The sequence below is a fragment of the Typopeltis vanoorti genome, chromosome 11, assembly GCF_054136105.1.
Source record: "Typopeltis vanoorti isolate ZY-2024b chromosome 11, IOZ_Tvanoo_1.0, whole genome shotgun sequence".
In the NCBI taxonomy this organism is placed as follows: Eukaryota; Metazoa; Arthropoda; class Arachnida; order Uropygi; family Thelyphonidae; genus Typopeltis; species Typopeltis vanoorti.
The window spans coordinates 19,360,455-19,385,137 of NC_143559.1; the positions used below are offsets into that span (position 1 = coordinate 19,360,455).

At 37.5% G+C, this 24,683-nt stretch overlaps 1 protein-coding gene across 3 annotated transcripts in view; it reads left to right on the forward strand.

The window, feature by feature from the left end:
- Positions 1 to 24,683, forward strand: part of LOC150101351 (methionine synthase-like) — an 815,136-nt gene that overhangs the window by 169,787 nt on the left and 620,666 nt on the right. For all 3 annotated transcript variants that reach the window (XM_090400909.1, XM_090400910.1, XM_090400911.1), the window contains exon 9: positions 24,474 to 24,533. In XM_090400909.1, the coding sequence (XP_090257035.1) occupies positions 24,474 to 24,533 (60 nt within the window). The remainder of the gene's footprint in view (positions 1 to 24,473; positions 24,534 to 24,683) is intronic.

Consider the following 24,683-nt stretch of genomic DNA (forward strand, 5'->3'; position numbering starts at 1 on the left):
ACGATTTTTCTAGTCTACAAACCTTGCAATTGTTTAATGTTATGTTCTTGATAAAAATTTTATCACATAAAAAATAATAATGTCATCCAAAAGAAGCAAGTCCGATTCTTCTACAGCTAGCAAGAAAAGAAAAACATTGACTTTGGAAACAAAACTCAACATTATTAAGGATTTCAAGGTGAAATGAAAATTTGTGAGCTAGCAAAGAAGTATCTACAGGAATCCACAGTAAGAACAATCATAAAAGAAAGGTTTACAGATTTTGGATGAAAAAAGTTCTAACGAGGAACGAATTGTAGCCACAAGGCAAGGAATTAAAAAATCATTAGCTTGCTATGAAGAAATTTTGTGTGACAAGAAAAAGACATTATGCCGTCAGACAAATCTATTAGATTTTATGAAACCATCGACATCGAAATAACTTTCTTTTTTTTATGTATGAAAAACTACAATTATGATTATATTTCTTAAAAAATATAGGTGTTTTTGTAAACCTTTGGTCCCAATTGAATGTTTGTATATATAAATTACATGCAAAATTATACCCCGAGTTACACGAATTCGACTTACGCGCTTTTCGTTGGTCCCACCTACCACATAACTTCGGGGTTTTACTGTATGTATATATTGATCCTATACATGATGCAGATGAGGACTGAGATAGAAGTTTATTGATTTTTTTTTTTTTTTTTTTTTTTTTTTTTTTTTTTTTTTGAAGAGCTGCAAGTTGTAATTGTTTGGGAATACTTTATGAGAAAGACTGTTCCAGAGGACAGAGGTGAACAGAATAAAAAAAAAAAAAAAAAAAGCAGAAGCAGGTTTGGCATTTGCAGCTGCACAGTAAAGCGATGCCAGGAAATTGCTTATATTAATGGGTGCAACTGAAAGAGAAGGAATGATAGTTGCCAATTCACTGGAGCAGTAACTATGGAAGTACCTGTAGAATAGGTGCACTGTGAAAACACTCCATCTGTGAGATAGAGGTTGAAGTGAATGTTTAAGAGAGGGATCATCAATGAGCCTAATAGCTTGCCTCTGGACAGCATCAAGGATATTAATGGATGTTTTAGGTGCACCACCCCAAATATGTGGGCAGTATTCTAGGCATGGGCAGATTTGGTCCTTGGGCAGTCCTCACCTGGGGCACTAATTGTTTGCCCAGCCTGGCTGGCTGAGTGATTAGCGTGTCTGCTATCCAGTCAAGAGGCTGCAGGTTCAAATCCTGCCATGGGCATGGATGTTTGTGATTATCTATGGAAATACTAGTTGTGGCGGTCGGTGGTAGATGGTGTTGGTGTAGTTGCAGTCAATTGGTAGATTGTGAGTGGTGGAAGCAGAGCTGTAGAGTAGATGCCCTCCCTCGATGAGTCTCTGGACTCTCTGGAGGTGACAAATAATAAAAATATAGTTGGGAATTGGTTGGGACTAAAATATCCTTTTTAATGAAATAGAATGCCTAGTTTCTTGGATGCTGAAGAGACGTTTGATGTGATATTAAATGTCAGTCCAACCAGAGAAATCTGATCTTGTCAGGTGATTTCTGTGCTATCGAGGGTATAGGTAGGTTTCTGTCTCTTTTGTGACAGAAAAGTCAAAACTGTGTTTTTTGAAAGTTTTTCCACTTGGTTATACTATAAATTAAAGATGCCTAAATTAAAGATACAAGTACTCAAAAGATGTAACACCTTTTGGCTACTTGTATATGGAAATATAACTTCTGCATTACTTCAATCTTGGTATCACTTTCAGCTTGGCTCCCTCTGATGAGACCTCAGTAAAGGTCGACACCAGTCTAGGCAGTGACCCATCTTATAATGTATAGCATTATACATGTCTGTATGGATATGTGCTTTGCATTATAGGATACGAAGGCAAGTGATGTGAAGTAATTAGCATATGAGTTGCCCTGTTGTGAAGTTACTTCACACGCAAACTTTGTTTGCTTACACTTGGATAAAGTAATAAAGATTAAACCAAGAATATAATTTCTTGCTTATTTAATTTACAGTATAACCAATTGGAAAAACTCTCAACATCTATCTCTAATTCAGAGTATTTTAGTAATAAGTTGTGACACCTTTTGGCTACTTGTATATGGAAATATGACTTCTACATTAGTTTAGCCTTGGTATCACTTCTTGGTCTGGCTCCCACTGATGAGACCTCAATAAAGGTCGACACTGGTCTGGGTAGTATTCCTTCTCATAATGCTTAGCATTATACATGTCTGTAAGGATGTGTGCTTTGCGTTATGGGATACTAAGGAGTGATGCGACATCATTAGCCTCTATATACGAGTTGCCCATTTGTGAAGTTATTCACCTGCAAACTTTGTTTGCTTATACTTGGATAAACGATTAAACAACAATATAATTTCTTGGCATTTTTAATTTAAAGACTGTGTTTTGGTGGCATTGAACATGACAAGGTTGTCCTTGCCCCATTGAAGGATAGTATGAAAATCAATGTTTAGTGTGCTTGTTGTAGATGATCTTTTAGCTTGGACTTGGACAGAGTACTGCATGGTTTGTCGAAGGAAAGATGCTAATTCCCTATTACATTCTCATCGTACACTGGCTAATGTGCCATCTGATTCCATGACTGTGTTCACATTAAGGGTCTACAATATTGGAATCGCCTCCAGTTCATCTACCTTCCATCATTCAGTGTCACATCTGGCACTGGAATAGCATTGACTGGATCACACACACTTGAAAAATAATCACTCAGTAATGCAGTATCGGAGATTTCCTCTCATAATTAGTTATGACCTTCCTTACCATACTTTCATCGTTTTTTGCCTGTGAATTGTACTTCTCACAGGATTGCTGATCATCTTTTATTTTGTATTTTCTCCACAATGTTTTCTTCTACTGCAATTTCTGCTTAATAATATCATTTATCTAATTCCTACCTGATTTTTATTATCCTGAGTTTCTTCAAAAGCTCTTTGACCATTTTCCATGCACTGCTAACATCTCTCCTTTCAAATTCTTATTCTTTGCTCTAAGCTGATGCCTCAGTTTGTCATAATTATCTGCTATGCAATTTCACATATTCTCCTTCTTAACAGAAAATTGCAAATGTGTTGCAATCTCCTTGATTTAAGACCTCATGATTGCCTTCCCCAAATGAAGGCAATAAGGCTAAATTGGTAATTGCTAAGATCTGTTATGCTGTGACCAGATCCAGCACTCTCAAACATTATGGTCCTCCTGTTACACATTATCTCAGATAATTATCTCTTAGAAATTATATTTATTCCATTTTGAAACAAAGAAGACAAAAACAGGTAAGATATTTCTTAGTGACAAATACAAAAGGTTATATTCAGTCATGAATATAACCTAATGAAAATCAAGGAGAAGAGCGAGTAGCTGGCAGCCAATATCAGGTAGAGCGATGTGGGCAAATATCATGATGAAGAACTGGATAGTGAGACTGTTTGTGCTTAGTTCCACAGAAGGTTCTTCCAAGGAAGAAATGAAGGAATTTTTTGAGGCAGTAGAGAATTGTATTCTTAGGAAACACATTAGGAGGAAGACTGTTCCACAATACAGTAGTAGCAAGAATGAAAAAGGAGGAAAAGAAAACTTGTAATGTGAGTTTCAAGGTGTACTGTGAAGGGATATCAGGTGGCAGCTGCACATGTTTCAGTGGGCTTAGTACTAAGTGGGAGGAATTATTAATGCTATTTTAGATGAACATTTGCCATGGAAATATTTGTAGAATACACAAATTGCAGAAACCAAATGTCTGTGCAAAAGTGGGAGGAGGGAGTTGGTAAGAGATGGGTCATTAATCAATATAATTGTTCTCCTCTGTATTGAGTCAGTTATTTTGAGAGAGTTCTTCTGGGGCCCTATTCCAAATGTGAGAGCAGTAATTAACACCTAGGCAGATTTCTGATTTATATAAGGTTAACAGCTGTTTAGAGATGAAGTAATGTATTGAGCAAAAAAGAAATCCTAGTCTTTTATAGGATGAGGATGCAAGTTGTGATGTCTTTATGCCAGGAGACGCTTGATGTTCCAAGAAAAGAAATCTCATCTTGTCTGGAAATTTGTCAAAAAATAATACTGGGAGAAAATGGTTCATTTTTGTGAGAAATAAGATAGAACCGTTTTTACTAGCATTGAAATTGACAAGGTTATCTAAACCCCATTGGAGAATATTATGGAGAACATAATTGAGGACAGTGGTGGTTGATGTTCTGTAGGTTGAGGTGATTTGTGTAGAGTAATGTTTATCAAATGAAAGGGAGGAGTGCAATGTGCAGTCATTTGAAAAATTGTATATTGGGTTGGAGATCAGCTGAAGTAGGACATTGATATATCGAAGGAAGAGGGTTGGTGAGAGAACAGAACCTTGTGGAACTCTGGCATTAGTTGAATGGTGAGAGGATAAGGAACCATCCACCATCACACACAGTGTGCATCTAGACAGAAAGTTGGCAATCCAACTGCAGAAATCCTGAGATGGACTAAATGATGGGTTTGGTTAGTAAGCCTTTGTGCCAGACCCGGTCAGAAGCTTTGGGGATATCAAATGCAACCACTTGGGATTCAACTTCTCCATGGCATTTCTCCATAGATGGGTGATATATGTGAGTAGGTCTGTTGTTGATTGGCAGTGATGGAATCCATACTGGTGGTCGTTTATTAGCTAAGTGCCCTCAAGGTAGTGTAGGATGTGGAACCCTGGGAATTGATAATTTTCTTCATTACTGTAGATAGGACCGAGATGAGAGAGATAGGGTGGTAGTTAGATGGAAGTGATTTGTCACCCTTCTTGGGAATGGGTTGAATTTAGGCAGTGGTGAGCTATGGAAATTTTAACAAAGAGCTCGCATCGTCGAGCAAAAAAAAAAGGAAAAAAAAAGTCGCATTTCACACAAAAACTTTTATTAATACAGCTTGTGTACAAATTCCAATCAAAAAGTATGAGAGGACAATCAACCTCTAAAGGCTATCAATTTTAAACAAATATTTCATGATCTAAACATGAAATATTTGCACACAATCAACTGTGTTAATTTATCTAACATAAGAAAAACATTTTAACTGTCAAAATATAATAAGAATGAAATCTTTTATAATCTTTTATAAAACATTTGATTGGCTACTGGTTTTACCATACGATTGGCTACCAGAAGGGAGAAGGGTAAAGATAGCGCATGCACTTCTTTTTTTTTCAAACTTGGGTGCATTCGTTATAGAGGAGTTGAAACAGTCATTCCAAATAATCTATACACTACCGAATAGACTAATTTTTGTTAGGTTTTGTACTGTTTGAGTTTGTCGCTTAATATGTTTAAAAAAAAAAAGATTTTTTTGCTCGCGTGAGCTATAAGGACTCACGCGAGCCCCTTATAGCTCACCATTGAATATAGGTCAATTTCCAGACTGTGGTATAGATACCAGTGGAGTAAGAGAGTATATACAGATGACATAGGATAGGAGTCAGTTCTTGTGCACAAACTTTCAGGACAATTGGAGGAATGCCATCAGGACCAGGAGACTTTTTTTTTTTTTTGTGGGTCTAATTTAGACAATATTTTTTGGATCTCTTTCTGGCAAAAGAATATAGGAAGCATTATATATTTGGCATTTGAAATGGTTGGGGGGACATTTACCATTGTCAGTTATGTATGCATTGGAGACAAAGTGTGATGCCAAGAGATTGGCTGTTTCTATGGGTGATGATGTAATATAGTGATCTGGGTAATTACTTTGGCAAGAGACCAAAGGCTTGCTGCCATTTGAATAAGCTGCAAGTTTCCTGCTTTTTGATCTTTCAAACTCTGTTTTGAAAGTTTTCTTTTATTTATAATTTTCTTGCATCTATTTTGGACTTGAGTATAAGCACTCAAGGAAGATGGAAGATGGAGTTCTTCACCTGAGCTAGTTGTGGTATGCTTGATTTTTCATTTGTTCACCTTTGGCAAATCTTTTGGAGAACCAGGATTTAGTTAGGGGACAGTAGAGTAGTGTGGGGAATGTATGTTTCCTTGCCAATGAGAATTACTTTGATAAGTTCAGTGTGTATGTTTAGGTTGGAAGGCCAGAAACAGTAGTTCAACTACTGAAACTGCAGAAACAGTAGGCATAGAAGTCATGGATTACAATATAGAAATGTTTTGGGGAAAATTTGGGGAACCACACAAAGCTAATAATAATGGTAGATGCCTGCTGAATTTCTGTTCAGGACATGGATTAGTTATTACTAACACCAGGTTCATCATCTCATCTTCCTTTTCCCTCTTTTACCTTGCGGTGTCGAGGGTTTATTAATCATTGGACCTAAACCATTCACAGGATAAGGTGGTCATCCCTACGCCTCGGTGTATCCTATGTCCGCAGTGGTGTTGAGTTCTCAAGGCCGGTTTGCCTGCTTTGCGGGATGAAAAACCCCAGATAAGCTGGGGAGAAAAACCTTACTTTCCACGCCCAAGACTGGCTAACTTGGCTATGGCTGAAGAAGATCCTTCAGCTCCTCATGTCACCGACGGGAATTGAACCTTGGACATTCCTTCCCCAGGCTTATGGTTGCAAAGCGCATCGCCACTAGGCTAACTGCGCGGACCTAACACCAGGTTCCAACACAAAAATGTGCATAAATTCACATGGAGAGAAGATGAGAGAAATAAGTACTCTCATTGACTATGTTATAGTTGATAGTGTTTTTTCCCACTGGTTCAGGACACAGGAGTATATAGAGAATTTGAAATAGGAAGTGATCATTATATAGTTTTGAGCAGGATAAAATTGAATTTCATATTGAAAAGTAGAGTGTGTAAGAAAGTTTTAAAATGAATCAAGGTTGAGCAGCTTTCAGAGGTGAACTGTAGACATATACAAAAATCATTGAAGAAAAAATGAAAAAAATTGAAAACAAGAACCAAACCTTAGAGATTCACTGGCAAATCCTGAAGAAAACATTGATTGATTCAGCCAGAGAAGTATATGAGAAGGCTGTCTGTAAGGATAGAAAAATCAGAACTCCATTGTGGACTCAGGAAGTTAAAGAGGTAATGAAGGAAATGAAGAGAGCATATCAAAAGTTCCTGGCAAGCAAATCAGCTTGTGTTGTTAGAGAATACAGAGAAAAATGTAAGAAAGTAAAGAAGAACTGTGTAAAACTAGCTAAACAGATGTCAGGGGAAGACTTTGGTAAGAACATGGAAAATGAATATCAGGAAGGTGGCAAAATTTTCTGGAGGCTGTTTGAAAGCTTAGAAATGGAGGAAAAAGTACTGTAAAAGGAATCAGAGATGATAAAGATGATATGAAAACTGAAGATAGAGATATTCTAGATGTCTGGAGTAATTGCTTTGAAAGACTGCTAAATGAAACAAGCAATGTCAGCATGATGGTAAAAGGAATCAGAGATGATAAAGGTGACATGAAAACTGAAGATAATGATATTTTAGATGTTTGGAGTAATTACTTTGAAAGACTGCTAAATGAAACAAGCAACATCAGCATGATGGTAGAAAACTCTCCACAGGAATGTAACTAGGAATACATACTTGAATTAGGACAAGTCATGAAATTCTGAAATATGGGAAGGCACTGGAGTAGATGAAATTCTGCCAGAAATGCTCAAATATGGCAGCATGAAACTTTTACAGTGGTTGCGTTGTATAATTCGGTAGGCCTGGTCAGAGGGCCGAATTCCAGATGATTGGAGCAGAGCTCTCATAGCACCCATCTTTAAAAAGGGAAATAAAACTGAATGTGAGAATTACAGAGGTATTTCTCTACTGAGTGTTCCTGGTAAGATTTATTTAAGTATACTTGAGAAATGGCTAAGAAAAATTGTGGAAGGGAAGCTTGGTGAAGGACAAGCTGGATTCAGGCTAAATGAAGGCTGTCAGGATCAGATTTTCATTTTAAAAAAATAGTTGAGAAATTTTTAGAATATAACAAGTATTTGTATTTGAGTTTTGTTGATCTGGAATATGGTTTGAAGTAAAATCAGGTGTGCGATAAGAGAGCACATTATCTCCACTGTTATTCATTATCTATATGGATCACATTAAAGCAAAGTGGTATTAAATATGATATCCAAATTGCTGTGTTAATCTTAGCTCTTTGCTTTATGCACATGATGTTATACTTTTGAATAAATCCAGTACACATCTGCAAGATCCCCTGACTAAATTGAATAACTGTTGTAATAAATTTGGTATAAAAATTAGCAATAAAAAAAAGACAATGAAAATAGGCAGAAACATTGAAAACATCAAGTGTATCCTGAATGGTGAACCTATAGAATAAGTAAAACATTTCAGTTATTTTGGCACAATATTTAGTGAAGATGTTAAATTAAATATGGAAATAGACAACAGAATCAAAAAAGCTGTTATGATAGGAAGTCACCTGAATATACAGAATAAGAAAGAATTTATTTTTCGGTATTGAGACCACAGTGCAATATAAAGAGTTTATTAAAAATAAACAATTAAAAAACCTGACAAGTTTCGTGCATCTTAAGACTTTCATAATCAGTGGTAATGGTTAATTACACATATGATGTTTTTTATAACTACACGACTGTTAAACAGATTGATAAACTAGAATACAAATGATATACTCGTTACTGTGTGCATGTTGGAACATTGCTAGTTGTTGTCACGTTCTGTGGTTCATGCATGCTATATCCTAGGTCTGTGGCAGTTAAATTTTTGATGAAAGCAGACCATGCTTGATGTAAAAATCAAGCTTTGATTTTTAGTGCACTGTGTAGGGATCCTAAGCATTTGTTTGGTTTCTTTAGATTTTCTTGTGTGAAATAGTTATTATAAATATACAGCATTTTTGTTTGTTGCTGGAGTACTTGATGACCAGTGGTAGTTGTGTGGAATGCCAAACCTGATTTGTGCTCCTTTTTTTTTCAACGTCTTTTACATGATCAGACATGTGGGTCTCTCCTGACCTTCCCGTCTGACCTGCATAGTAAATGACACAAGAGCAATGAATCTCATAGACACCTGGTTTTTTCATGGGGTGATGTGGCTGTTTTTAAGGATGTATGAATCTTGATATTTTTTGTAATGGTAAAAAAGGCACTTTTATGTTGTACTCGCAGAGCAACATAGCCACTTTGTCCATGACATTTTTGATGTATGGCAGCGTGATTGCATCCTGAGTAGAGTGATTAGAGTATCCCCCCTCTCCAGGCAAAAGGCTGCAAGTTCAAATCCTGCCCTGGGCATGGATGTTTGTAATTGTCTGTGAAAATACTAGTGGTGGTGGTCGGCGGTAGATGCCGTTGGTGTAGATGAGGAAGGAATTTGCTTAAAACTGGAAATGTTGGAAGAATTGCAACCCTGGGAATGTGGAGGATGTGACAAAAAAATGTGCATACAAACTGTCCTTTAATAACTCAAGAAATTCATTTTCCTTCTCCTATATGTCATCTCATCTCTTCTCTTCAGTCATGTTTCCATAATAATCATCGTTTTTTTTTTTTTTTTTTTTTATGATGGAGAGTTGTAAAGTAGGTATTCTCCCTCGATGAGTCTTTGGACTCCCTGGAGATGTTAAGTAATAATAATAATAATAATAAAAATGTGCTTTCTCCTACATTTTGCTTAAGGCAGTTGTCCTTTAATAACTCAAGAAATTCATTTTCCTTCTTCTGTATGTCATCTCATCTCTTCTCTTCAGTCATGTTTCGATAATAATCATTGGTTTTTTTTATTTCTTTGAGTGTTTTATAAGGCAGTTTGTGTGCACATTTTCTTGTCACATCCACCACATTCCCAGGGGTGCAGTTCTTCCAACATTTCCAGTTTTAAGCAATATCCATGTAAATATTTCACACTGTGGCACCTTGAAAACACCATCATTGTCACTATTTCTCTTGTGGATACAATTTCTTTGCTATCAGCACCCTTTTTCCCTTTTTCTTCCTTTTTAATTCATTTTTTTTAAATATATTTTCTTCCTTTTTAATCATTGACCTCACAATGATTAAAAAAAACACACCATTGTGGTTCAGGCACTGCAAAGTCTATTATGCTATTCCTTAAACTCATTAATTACCTGTATTTTTATTATCTTTCTAGGTTATTTATTCCATGAAACTACCACTCTTCTTGCTCTTTTACTCACATTTCCTTTATGCAATTTCCAGATGACCTATTTACTACTTGGAAAAATTTTCCTCCTAACTATCCCTCAGTAACTAAAATGTTAAGAGACTCATCATCTCTTTTGTTTTCCCTGCAGATTACATGCCTCGCTTTATGTTCATAATTGGTTCCACAGTTTGAATATAGTTTTTTGTTTACCTGCCCTTGTGTCATCTTTGAAGTTATGAAATTCCTACCAAAACAATAAATGTTCATTAGAGTCAGTTATTTATCAGGCCTTTTCTCAAAATATAAAACTTCTTTTTAAATTCATGAACTATGCAGCATTTCATAATTTAGCATGTATTGTACCCTTCATCCTCACTATTTCACTGAGTATAAATATTTTTATCTTAAGCAATTTAATTACAAGAAGCACAACTCACAGATTGTTTAAAAAAAAAAATTCTATTACTACTTTAGAAACAATACATGTCAAAGTAGAGTTCTTATTTAATGCCACATTACAATCTCAGATTTCTATAATTCCATCATTTGCTCTGAGAAAATAGTTGATATCACTGGTGTCCTTGATACATAAGACAAAGCTTTCCATTTAACATTTCTTTGAATGTTTAAACAGAATATCTCTTTAATGTCTTCCTTTATTACTATTCACTTATTGAACAGTATCAACTTTTCCAGTTAAGGGAATCACGTTATTAAGTTTCGAAATCCTCTGTTGATACATTCTGACTGTCAAGTTTTTTTTAAAAAACTTCCTAAAACAAAAGTCTCTGGTCTGCTTTCTCAAACTTCCATTCTCTCTCTCTTCTTGTTTTCTCTCATTATCCAGGTACCAAATGCTCTCTCTCTCTCTCTCTCTCTCTCTCTCTCTCTCTCTCAGCTGTCAATCACCTATCAACCTCCTTTGTGAGCATGCACACAAAGCTGGGCAGATTTGTACAAATGAAATACCAGACATATAACAACTGGCTGAAATCAAGAACCTCATCCTCCTTTAAAGTTTACACCGAAGCCTGATATAGATGCAAAAAAAAAAACAGTCAATGCTTCCAAAACAGAGTTCAAAAGAGCAAAAAGCAGGAAACTAGCAGCCTGTCCAAATGGCAGCCGAGCCTTTTGGTCTCTCGCCAAAGCAATTGGCCTCAACTTCTGTCCAACACTCTTCCTGCCCCTATCATACCCAGATGGCTCTATTGCATCATCTCCCACAGAAAACACTAATCTTCTGGCTTCATGCTTTGCTTCCAGTGCATGTATAACTGATGATGGTAAATGCCCCCCCCCCCCCCGACCATTCCAGACACCAAACATACAATGCCCCTATATCCTTTTGCAAGGATGAGATCAGATCAATAGGAGATCTGCTCACATATGTCACCCATCTCAGGACAAATGCCATGGAGAAGTTTGGCGAATCTCAAGTGGTTGCACTAGATATCTCCAAAGCCTTTGCCCAGGTATGGCACAAAGGCCTACTTGACCAGCTTTCTGTGTAGATGCACATTGTGTGTGATGGTGGATGGCTCCCTATCCTCTTACCATTAAATTAATGCTGAGGTTCCACAATGTTCTGTCCTCTCACCAACCCTCTTCTTGCTATATATCAACAACCTACTTCAATTGACCTCCAACCTAATACACAGTTTTGCAGACAACAGCACATTACACTCCTCAATTGTATTTGATAAACCTTACCCTACACAACTCACCTCAACTCCGATCCAAGCCATCCTACAATGGGGGGTTCGGATAACCTCATCAATTTTAGTGCCAATAAAACTCAGTCCTGTACCATTTCCCATAAAAAAAGAACCATTTTTTCCCAGTATCCTTTTTGACGATAGCCAAATTTCCAGACTGTTTGGGATCTGACTTCTTGGAATTACCCTCACATCAAACCTCTCTTGGCATAAACACATCACAACCATTGCATCTTCATCTTCAAAAAAAACTAGGATTTCTCTTTCGCTCAAGACATTACTTCACCCCTGAACAGCTGTTAACATCATTCAAATCGCAAATCCACCCAGCTATTGAATACTACTCCCACATATGGGGGTGGGGCCCCAAAAAGCTCTCTCAAAATGCTTGACTCGATACAGAGGAGAGCAATTAGACTTATTAATGAACCATCCTTTACCAACTCTCTCCCCCCACTTTCACACAGATGTGTGGTTTCTGCAGTATGTATATTCTACAAATATTTCCATGGGAAATATTCATCTGAAATAACATCAATAATTCCTCCACTCTAAGTGGAGAAATTATTGATGTTAATTCCTCCAGTACAGTACTAAGCTCATTGGAACATGTGCAGCTGCTGCTCAACATCCCTTCACAGTACACCTAGAAACAAACAGAGCAAGTTTCTTTTCCTCCTCCTCCTCCTTCATCCCTGCAACTGCTGCACTGTGGAACAGTCTCCCACCTGCTGTGTTTCCCAAGGAATACAATTTACAGTTATTTAAATCAAATGTAAACAAGTTCCTTCTTTCCCAACCCACTACTCATATGAGGTACTCATACACAGTACTAATGTAGTATAGGTTGACCAACCAACTTCTTGTGTATGGGCACAACATAAAAAATGCACACTTCTTCAACTAAGCAGTAAGTGAGAAGTCAGTAATGGCTGACACGTCGTCGTTAGCAAAAGGAGAATATCTTTACAATGAATGGTAGATATTACTCACACTTAACAATTGTGAAATAAAATAAAGAACCAGTGTATTAAGGTTTACGTGCTAAACGAAACTCATGTTAGAAGCTTAATGTAATGAAAGAGCACTGAGAAAGGATTAAAATATTTAATTCTTCCAATATTTCATCTCAGTCTCCAAGATATCATCAGGGAATACAGTATGAGACTTGTAACACACACACGCATACACAAAGGCAACACAAAACTAAGTGACAAATATGGATGAAAGACTAGAGTCCTAACTAGGTGAGGTACCCTCTGTGGGCATCTGTTGATAACCTAGGATGTAAACTAGGATCTCGAAGTATTAGTGTTTCACATATTGTGGGAAGTTTTATGCAGCCATATTCATATACATTAGGCTGATTTCTGAGAGCTGCTGCAGAGTCCCAAAATAGTCTTTCTCTTCTAAATTTACAGTGATGGATGGTGGTCTTATTATTATTATTATTATTATTACCCCAAGACCTCATGGAGTCAAAGACTCATCTGGGAGATCCTTTTATCACACACACATGTCATCACTCAAACTCCTTGCAGACACCACACTCTCAGGCAAGGCATTCCAATCATTCACAACTCTGCACGAAAAAAACCTGCCTCTCTCTCCTCTACTCACACCCTCTTTATACAGTTTCCAGGGATGACCTCTGGTTCTCCCCTGATCTCACACTATTCTCTGTAGAACTTCTCCACTATTGATCCTATAACAACCCCTTACCAACTTGTAGGTCTATATCATATCTCCCCTCTTCCTCTTGTCCACCAGACTCTGCAAATTACATCTTCTCAATCTTTTCTTATACCCGACATTCCAGAGGTCAGAAACTATCTTAGTCAGTCGCCTTTGGACCCTTTCCAACATCTCTTCATCCTTCCCAAAACCCAGTGACCAAATCTGGACACAATAGTCCATGTGTGGCCTAATCAAAGCCTTATACAACGGAACAAGAATCTCCCTATTTCTACAAGTCAGTGTCCTCTGCAACATTCCCAGAAGCCTTTGTGTTGTCTTCACAATTCTGGCGATGTGTTCCCCAAATTCTAGATCCTTATCCACCATCACCCCCAGATCTCCAATTTCCTCTACCTCCAACCATATATTCTCACCAAGCATAAATTCTGCATCCCATCTTTGTTTTCCAAATTTTAAAACCTTACATTTTGCAACATTGAATTCACATCCCCATTTGCTTGCCCAATAACTCAATTCATTCAAGTCCTCCCACAAAGCCACAACATCTTCACTACTCTTTATGGTTCGTCCCAACTTTGCATCATTTGCAAACAACTGAATAACTCCATCCAAATCTTCGCCAATATCATTAATATACAAGTTAAACAGTAATTGCCCTAAAACAGACACCCCCCCCCTGAGGCACTCCACTAGTGACTTTCCTTTTCCTAGATATCACACCCCATACAGAACTTGTTGATACCTATCAGATAGCCAGTCTCCAATCCAATGCACCAATCTAATATCCAACCCCATCCATTCCAGTTTGACTACCAACTTATCATGAGGTACTCTGTCAAAAACCTTTGCAAAATCCAAGTATATTACTGTGTATCCTTCTCCTCTGTCCAAGGAAGCAGTCACTTTATTGTAATAAGTAAGTAGATTACTAACACATGACCTCCCTTTAGCAAATCCATGCTGTCCATCAAAGATAATACCTTTGTTGTCAACCCAACTCTGGATCCTAGTTCTCACAAGCTTCTCCAACAACTTAACCACAAAACTGACACACAGATAGGCCTATAGTTTGATGCTTGAGTTCAATCACCTACTTTATGAAGTGGCACAATCTTGCCCTCCTTCTGCTCCTTAGGAACTTGACCAAGTGCAAGACTCGTATTAAAAAAATATGTCAAGGCAGGTGTCAGCTCCCTGGTACATTCCTTCAGAATACGTGGTGATATATTATCAAGTCCCACAGCCTTATTTACATCTGGTTTACTCAACTCCCCAAACACCTCTTGCTCACTTACAGTCAGTCTCTCCTCCCCATCATCAACTGCTCTCAATCTCTCCATGAGGTCACATTCACAAGATTGAAAGATCTTTATGAACTGCTCATTAAGTATCTCCACCACACATTCTGCAACAGCTGTCTTTATACCATTTTTTTCCAATCAATGTCATCCTTCCATAATCATTCTTTCTTTTGCTGGCTACATATCGAAAGAACTCCCTAGGATTCTTTTTGGCTTCATTAGCTAACTGCTGTTCATACCTCTCTTTAGCTACTCTCACCAACCAAGTCACACTCCTTGCCTGGTCTTTGTAGACCTCATGAAATTGGTTATTTCCACTTCTCTTATGCTGCCTCCACAATACCCTTTTTCTCTGTATCACATGCTTAATCTCTTTATTCATTCATCTCACACCTACCTTATTTAACCTTCTCACCCTTGGAATACATTTAGACATTGCATCTGCTAGATAGTTTTTGAAAATCCCTCAAGCTGCATTGAACTCTTTCCCAGCTAACTCCTCATTCCACGTTACACCTGCAAGCTGTCTCCTGAGCTCTTCATAATCACCCCCCCCCTTGTAGTTCCACACATACCCTGTTCTCACAGGGGTCCTCGCAATGCCTGCATCCTCCTAGGTAATCACCTAATGGTCACTCTCACTAATTGGTGGATGATTTGACACCTCATTTATAATTACATCCTCTGATGAGATGACGAAATCCAAGACCCTTAATCCTCATGTGCCCTCTATTACATACTGTCTGAGGTAGTTATCCCTCAAAAACTCAAGAACCTCATTTTCTTTACTTCCAGTTGCTATCTCATCATTCCAGTCTATATTTCCTGTAATTAAAATCACCCATAGTGATAACCCTTTTCTTATTTGCTTGGCTAATTTGACTATACATTTCACTATCACCACCATCCACATTACCTGGTCTATAACAACATCCCACCAAGTATTTAATTCTATTCACCTCTATCTCACACCATAATGCCTCAAAACCGCTGGCACTATTTCCGTCTTGCATCTCTACTTTCTATGGACATAACTCTTTCTCTATCATCAATAGCACTCCCCCTCCCTTTTTACCCCTCCTATCCTCACGAACACATCATACCCTTCCATCTCTATTCCTGTCAGCATGTCGTCCTCTTCCAACCATGTCTCACTATTCCGACAATCTTTGGGTGAACAGACGCAATTAGTGCAACCATTTCGTCTGCCTTGTTTCTTATACTTCTAGCATTTGTATACAAACACAACAGCTCATTTCTGGATCTACAGCTAGTTCCACTGATACCTCTCACTCGATGTGATCTCTCCATGCTCGACTGGATCCATTTCCCTTTCTGTTTCTTCATTTTAGAACCCTTTTCAATTCCAACTGTTTCCTCTTGATCTCTGGTCATCCCATTCCTTCCCTGTCTACACATGCTCTCACCTCCTCTTGGAGCATCCACCTTTATCATGCTGTGTACCCCTGTCCACCCTGGTCTTTTCCCAACTGATTCTATGAGCTGACTGCAGATGTATTTTTTGTTCTTCCATACTGATGTTGGCTGATCTTCTTGTCTGCCCATAGTAGGCCAACTTGCAAGAAAAGGGCACTTTGTATATTCCAGGCACAGAGAAAGGAGAGAATTGATCTTCAATGGAATGTATAAGGTTAGCAAGCTTTTGGTGAGGCTTGAAGGCCATGCAAAGATTGCATTTCTTTAAGACTCTTCTGAATTCCTTGGACATAGGGGATAATGATAGCATTACTAAAATCTCTCTGAAGAGAAGGGTTGAGGAATGGAGGATGGTTAGATTTTTTTTTGATACTGTGGGAACTGTAGCCATTAGATAAGAAGGTATGGTGTATATGATTAAGTTCTACTGTAAGGGAGGACAAGAATGAACAAAGGTTATAGGCTCTATTGGTTAGTGTTTTAATGATATCATATTGTTAAGTGGGGGGCGGGGAAGTATTTGCCTGTGTGAGTGGGTTTACTGTATACTGAAAAAGTAAAGTTACCATTGGGTAGGTATGTTACCAAGGTATCTAGAAAGGCTAAACTATTATTAGTTTCTTTTTCCATGGAAGACTGGATTCTAGGATGAAGACTATGTGAGAGAGTCTAATGTGTCTGGTCCATGAGACCAAATGGAGAACACATCATCCACATATTTTAACCAGATAGAAGGTTTGAGAGGGGGCTGACTCAAGAGCTTGTTTTTCAAAATGTTCCATAAAAAAGACAAAAAGAGAGAGGTGAGAAGGAAGAACACACACAGAGGTACCTTCTGTATTTCAGCCAACCAGAATAGTCATCCTGGTTGGCTGAATGGAGTGAATAGTCTATCCATTCTCCAACCAATAGGCTGTGTGTTTGAAAAAACATGGTGGTCCAATAAACAACTGCTCCAATAAGCAGGAGACCCACATCACCTGCACCTCACTCCATTCTGCATCTACAAGATATTATATTCCTTCCAAAAGTCTTCAAGAGTTTCTCACCTTCAGCAGAAGTAATACCCTGAACAAAAGTATTTCTTAAATAAAATGCCTTGAAGCCAGCAATAACATCCTGGTCCATGGGTTATAGAAGTGAGGTGGTATTTGGTGCATGTGTTAATCAGAATGGCTGTCGTAAGTACGAGTAGTTGTGAGTCACATATGTAGTAAGTTGAGGACTAGTGTGTGTCTGTTTAATTCACTTTCACTTCTTCAATCTTATCCTTCTCTTTTTCGATGAAACGTTTTTCCACTAGGATGAAATTTCCATATAAATTGATAAGAATTGAAATATCATTAAAAAACTGTCTGCACTATGTTATCTGTATTGGTCACTCAACCACTGGGCCATCTCTGCAAAAAGTCATTCATCTATAGTCATTTCTCCCCCCTCTTTGCCATATAATAAAAGAACTCTCTGGAATCTTCTTTAGAATATAGTACTAGTCATCTCTCATAGTCTCATTTCTTGTTCCTTACCACACTGGTCATTTTCCTAGCTTGAGCTTTATATTTTTCATGCATCTGCCCTCTCTCTTTCTCACTCTCTCTCTCTCTCTCTGTGTGTGTATATTTTTTCCATAATTTCTCTTAATTTTTTTCTTGTTTGATTTAGCTAGTCATCCATACAAGCTCTGATATCTTTATCTTTCTCATTTGAGTTATACAAATGAGAAAGATAAATATATCAGAGCTTATATGGATGACTAAAATGAGAAAGATAAAGATACCAGAGCTTATATGGATGACTAAAATGAGAAAGATAAAGATACCAGAGCTTATCATTCTCATATGAGTTATACAATTTGCCATCGCTCTTAATTATTTCTTAACTAACTTCCATGCACTGTTGACCACACCTTCAAGTTTTTCCATCTATATTGTCTCTGTTTTTTCTTTTTTCCTTCCCCTGAGCATGTTATTATCACCTATATTGTAATTTTCACATCACAACACGGAATTTCCTTGACAACATTTCATCTCAGAAATTTTGGTTATTTCACCATGCAAAAAAGACAGTGTCAGTAAAATGCACACAGTTAACATACGTATCACACTAGCCTTGTAGTCTTAGTTGCTATAATCAAGACTACATGATCTCTCACTGATTGGAAGCAAAGGCATCTTCAGCAACTCAAGATCCTTAGGTTCTCTTCACCGTGTTGCTATCCAGATAATTATCAATAGCTCAAGAATTTCAGGACTGAGTTTTGTATTCAACATAATGTTGTTGTCACTATCCAATATATATTATCATTATTGAAATTTCCCAAAGTAATCATCCACTTTGCACTTGTTAAGTTAATTTTTCTTAAGCATTTCCCAGTCATTCTGTTCCACCACTGTAGCATCTCTGGTTTCTCTCTCTCTCCCATCAATCTAGTTTGCCCAAACACCTGCTTTCAAAGCTTTCTTAATACTTGTTCTTGCTATTGTATCATTCATTACTCATTCATTACCACTGCTTATTTCTTCAAATTCAAAATATCACATTGAGGCAGCACATTCACTGTCTTTTTATATATATCAGTCCCGCATGAGAGGTAACAAAACTTGTAAAACATCACTGCTGCTGTGTGTGTGTGTGTGTGTGTGTGTGTGTGTGTGATCAAGAAGAAAGAAGAAACTAGTTGTTACATTTGAACAACTGGAAGCTATAGTTCCTTAAGAAAAACTTACACGTTTGGTGGATAAGAATGAAAGAGTGCAAAAGGTCAGGGTGAAGGAAAGCAGAGAAAAAGAGAGGATGAATGACTCAATAATATTGATGTATGACAATTCCATTATTAGAAGTGAATAAATGAGAGATTCCATAATGTGTGTTTTTGAGGAGGGAGAATAAGCAGGATAATTGATGAGTTAGATATGAGAAGCTGACAAGCAAGGGCATTGGTTGTGGATGTTGGATTAATGACTTGGTCAAGCATAAGGAGAATGTGAGGATGGATATCAGGAGGTTGCTGAACAGAGTGAAAGATAACAATGTGTTTGGAAAGGCAGTCAGTGTGTTACTGAAGTATGATAGTGATGAGTTGAGATGGAGAGAAGGGATCATGAATAGTATGTTGGCAGAGCTGTGTGAGGAGAAGGGAGTGGAGTTTGTAAATGTGTGGGATGCATTTGACAGAAGGATGGATTTGGACAAAAGTTATGAGTTGCATGTAAATGGATTTGGGTGTGATCAGTTAGAGAGAGAGAGTTGCTGCAAGGAGGAGCAATGAGTGATGCAAGCAAGAGAGCAGAGGAAATAAGAGGTGAAGCAAAAGATCAGGAAAGAGAGGAGCTGGTGAGACTGAAGTGGTTGTAAATGAGAATAGTAGTAGTGTGAGAGGTAATGATGAGTGAACAGGAATGCAAGATGAACAGGGAAATGGGGAAGTCAGGGTGGACAGGAAGACACAGTATAAGGAGAGTAAATGTTGGAAGCAGTAGTAAATGTATCTATGAGGATGGTCAGCATGAAAATATTATGGCCTGGGATGTAAGGAAATTAGCTGAGCCTGAGGATAGATATGATAAGTGGTGATAAAGGCAGTTGGGAATGGTGAAGTGTGAGGAAATCACAACCAATAAGTGACATGGGAAGGACTGGTCACAGACCTAAAAGAAAATTGCTGTATTTATTTTCAAAATGCCAGAAGCATCAGAAATAAGGGAGTGAAATGGTTTTGCTAATTGAGTTTATTTGCCCCAAAATTGTTGGACTTCAAAACACGGTTTGGATATGGGTGATATTCTGACTGGAATGGAAATGAAAAGGTATGATGTTCTTTGTGAGGATAGGAAGGACAAGAAGGGGAGGGGAGGGGGAAGTGCTACTGATGATAGCAGGCAAATTATGTCTGCACAAGGTGTAGATACAAGAGGGAAATAGTGGCAATAGTTTTGAGTCAGTGTGTGTGTATGTGTGGTGGAGGTTCACAGGAAGAGATATTTAGTCGGATGCTTCTAAAAGCTAGGGAATGCTTCTAAAAAGTCAGGGAATGTGGAGGGTGGTGATGAAGAAATGTATAAGCAACTTGGGTTAGTTAGTGAGCAAATGAAGGGTGATCATTATGGGTAATTTTAATTATGAAAATATAGATTGGAATAAAGAGACCATTTGGGTATAAGGAATATGAATTTCTTCAGCTCTTGAGAGAGACAAATTTCTTGGGTAGTATGTAAGGGAGGGCATGCCAGGATCAAGAGTCTTAGATCAAATAATTTCATTGGAGGGTATGATTGAGAGTGAGGTATCACATTTCCCCAGAGTAGGTAAGAGTGAACATAAAATGATTACTTGAATGGTCACCAGTCATATGAAGACTTATGCTGTTATCAACACTGTTGATAACAGCATTATTCTCTGTGATTGTCAGCACTGGTTTGTTAAAGGGAAATCTTGTTTTATCAACTTACTTATGTACGGGTTTTCAGAAGGATGAAGAGATGTTGGAAAGGGTCCAAAGGCGGCTGACTAAGGTAGTTTCTGACCTCTGGAATGTTGAGTATGAGGAAAGATTGAGATGTAATTTGCAGAGTCTTGTGGAGAGAAGGAAGAGGGGAGATATGATAGAGCCCTACAAGTTGGTAAGGGGTTGTTATAAGATCAATGGTGGAGAAGTTCTACAGAGAATAGTGGGAGATCAGGGGAGAACCAGAGTTCATCCCTGGAAACTGTATAAAGAGGGTGTGAGCAGGGGAGTGAGAGGCAGGTTTTTTTTCGTGCAGAGTTGTGAATGATTGGAATGCCTTGCCTGAGAGTGTGGTGTCTGCAAGGAGTTTGAGTGTGTTTAAGACACGGTATGATGAGATGTGTGTGTGATAAAAGGACCTCCCAGATGAGTCTTTGACTCCATGAGGTCTTGGGAAATAATAATAATAACAAAGTGACATATGTATTTGACAAGAGAGAGAGAGAGAGAGATGCATAAACAGTGGTATACTTATATTTTGCAAAAGCTTTTGATGGATGCCACACGACAAGCTGTTAAATAAATTGAAATGGATGGGATTGGATAATAGACTAGTGAGTTGGATTGGTGGCTGGCTGTCAGATAAGTATCAGAAAGTTGTTTATGAGGGTGAAGTATCCCAAAAGAGGAGAGTCACTAGTGGTGTCACATGCTGGAGGAGTTTGTAATTGGCTGTTGTTCAAATTGTATATTAATGATAATGGGATGTGTAACTGTTTGCAGGTGATGCAAAATTAGGAGAACAGTGCAGAATCAAGAAGATGTGGCCTTACAGGAGTGCTTGAATAGATTGTATTAATGAGCAATTAAGTGTAATTTTCAGTTTAGTGTTGCAAAATGTAAGGTTTTTGAAATTTGATGGGATGCAAAGTATACACTTGGTGGGAAAACTTTGAATGAGTTAGAGGAGCTGCAAGAACTGGGAGTGATGGACTTCAAATTCAGAGTTCATATTGCATAACTTTTGAAGTCATCACATCAGATAATGGCAGTGATGCAGTGGATGTTTGGTGCAGAAATAAAGAGTTTATGATTCCACTGTATAATGCCTTGTTTACAGGCCTTATTTCCATGGTGACAAGGGTATAGAAATGTTCCAGAGAAGATTCACAAAGGTGGTAACTGGTCTTTGGAATGTGAAGTATGAAAACAGATCTATTTTATTTTATTTGTGTGGGTTTCCCCTTGTTCCTCGACTCCCCCTTAGGACTGGTTAAGCCCTCCTAATCAGGGATTAAGTACTGTATCCTATGACTGTAGCCTGTGTGTACACGGCCAGTTTGCCTGCTTGCAGGTGAAAACCCCCAGATAAACTGGGGGGGAAACCCTGCTGTCCACACTCAAGACCGACTAACTTGGCTATGACTGAGACTTGGCTATGACTGAGAAAGATCCTTAAGCTCCTCATGTAGTCGACTTGAATCGAACCTAGGACACTCCTTCCCCAGGCATATTATTATTATTCAGGCCTCCATGGAGTCAAGCGACTCATCGTGGGAGGACCTTCCTAGGAAACACAAAGTCTATCATACTACTTCTTGAACTCATTGACTGTTCTTGCTCTCACCACTCTATCATGCAATGCATTCCACGGTTCAACCACCCTCCATGCAAAGCAGGGTGGTTGAACCATGAACTCCTCGCCCTCTATTTATTTATATTTATTTATCTATTTATATTTATTAATTAATTTATTTAATGGGTGAAGGTTCCTCACCCCTTATTACTAAAATACTCTGGATTATACACCCTCTGTCCAAAAAGAAACTGAACTTTTCAAAAATAGAAGAAACTAGTGGTGCCACCTGTTGTATCATTTTGTTGTTGAAAGCGGCAACTGTCATTAATGTTGTATCAACTGTTCATGACATTGGTTTCATTAGAAGCAGAGTTATAGTGCCAAGAGTAATAGTGTGTTTTCATGAACAGTCAGAAAATGAGTTTCAAACAGAGAGAGCTGTGATCGACTTTTGTGTTAAACTTAGTAAAAGTTTTACCAAAACGCATCAAATGCTTCAAAAAGCATATGGCGATGAATGCTTATCCTGCACTCAAGTTTACGAGTTGTTTAAGCGATTTCAAAGTGGGCGTGAGATGCTTGAGGACAACGAAAAGCTGGGCCATTCAAAAACTGGACTGAGCGAAGTTAACATCCCAAAAGTGCGTGATTTCATCAAAGAAAACCCGAAATTGTCTGTGAGATTAATTGAAGATGAATTGAGGATTCCAAAATCAACTGTGCACAACATTTTGACCGAGAGTTTGGGCCTTTGTAAATTGAATTCTTGATTTGTTCCCCACAAATTGACTGCCGACTAAAAAATGTATCGAATTGAACACTGCAAGGACCTCATTAAAACTGCCCATAAGGACTCAGACTTGCTGTATTCACCTGATTTAGCACCTTGTGACTTCTTCTTTCTCTTCCCCCGACTTCATTTAGCGATGAAAGGAAAGCGATAGAACACCATTGAAAACGTTCAAGCGGCAGTAACCACGACTCTCAACAATATCCCAAAAACCAATATAAAAACTCATTTAACGAATTAATTGACCATGCCAAATGCTGTATCGAAGCTGAGGGAGAGTATATTGATTGAAATAAATGATTTGAATAATTATAATTGGCATGTGTTTTATTTTCTATCAAAAGTTCGGTTTCTTTTTGGACAGAGGGTGATAGATGTTGAAAGTTTTTTCACGTTGGTATACTATAAATTAAAGATGCCAAGAAAGTATATTCTTGGTTTCATCCTTTATCCAAGTATAAGCAAACAGAGTTTGTATGGGTAGTATGTAAGGGAGGACATGCAAGGATCAAGAGTCTTAGATCAAATAATTTCACGTGCAAAACTTCTTGCGCAAAATTCAGGAATTGAACAGAATTCAGGAATAGTTGGATAGATTATGATACTCAATGGGGAAACACAGTCTTGTCTTTTTTCTCCCTAGAATTTTGTAATAAAGTGAAAGGTTGATAAAAGTGAAAAGAAATGGCACATGAAACTACACGGGACTCTGTTATGCAGTATAGCTTTGAAAAGGGTAATCTTGCCATAGCAATTTACTTGCTTACTTTCTATAATAAAGTAAGAGATGGTTCAGCTTTCTTTAAAATTCTACCTGCTCAAAATGGAATATCGTATGGAATCATATGAACATAAAGAGTTATCTCAAAAAAAAGAAAAACTTTTCTTTCTTTTTTTACATCTCTCTTATTTCTTGTGTCTTTCTTTCTTTATAGTATTTTAGTATAACATTTATGGTTTTTAATTATATTTTATTATAAAGCTTTACATCTTTTTAAAATTGCTTTTAGTTTAAAGAGAAATCTATGTTATTGGATTTGGTATTTAAGAATATATAACCATGTGATATTGAACTTGTTAATTACTTGCATGCTTGGGGATTAATATGTTTACTTTTTTTTTAATGAAAATCACAAAGATAGGATACATTTTATTATTCTGGTCAAGTCTCATTATAGCAGACTTTGTTGAAAAAAAAAATAGCCTGTAAAAATGGAAGATTTGCTGTAATGAATTTCTTTTAATATTGTATTTTCTTTGCTGCATTTGTGCTTTTTATAATGAGACTTGACTTGACTGCATTCTGAACCGCAACATATAACTTAAATTGTACATATTTGGTCTGATGTATTAAAATAAAGAATTTTATTGTTAAAAGACCATATATAACATTATTAAATGTATTTCTTTTTTAAGGCTGCCTTGTTTGCTATTCAAGATGTGTTTAATAGAGGATACGAACCTGTTCCAATATTTGTAAGTGTTGCATCCAAAATATCTCTAAAGCTCATAGTGATCAGGCTTTTTATTTATTTATTTATTTATTTTTTGTTAAAAGTAAAATCATTTATGGTTAATTTGTTATCTTTCTGTTTTCATTCTTTCAGCGTGTTCCACCCATTTATG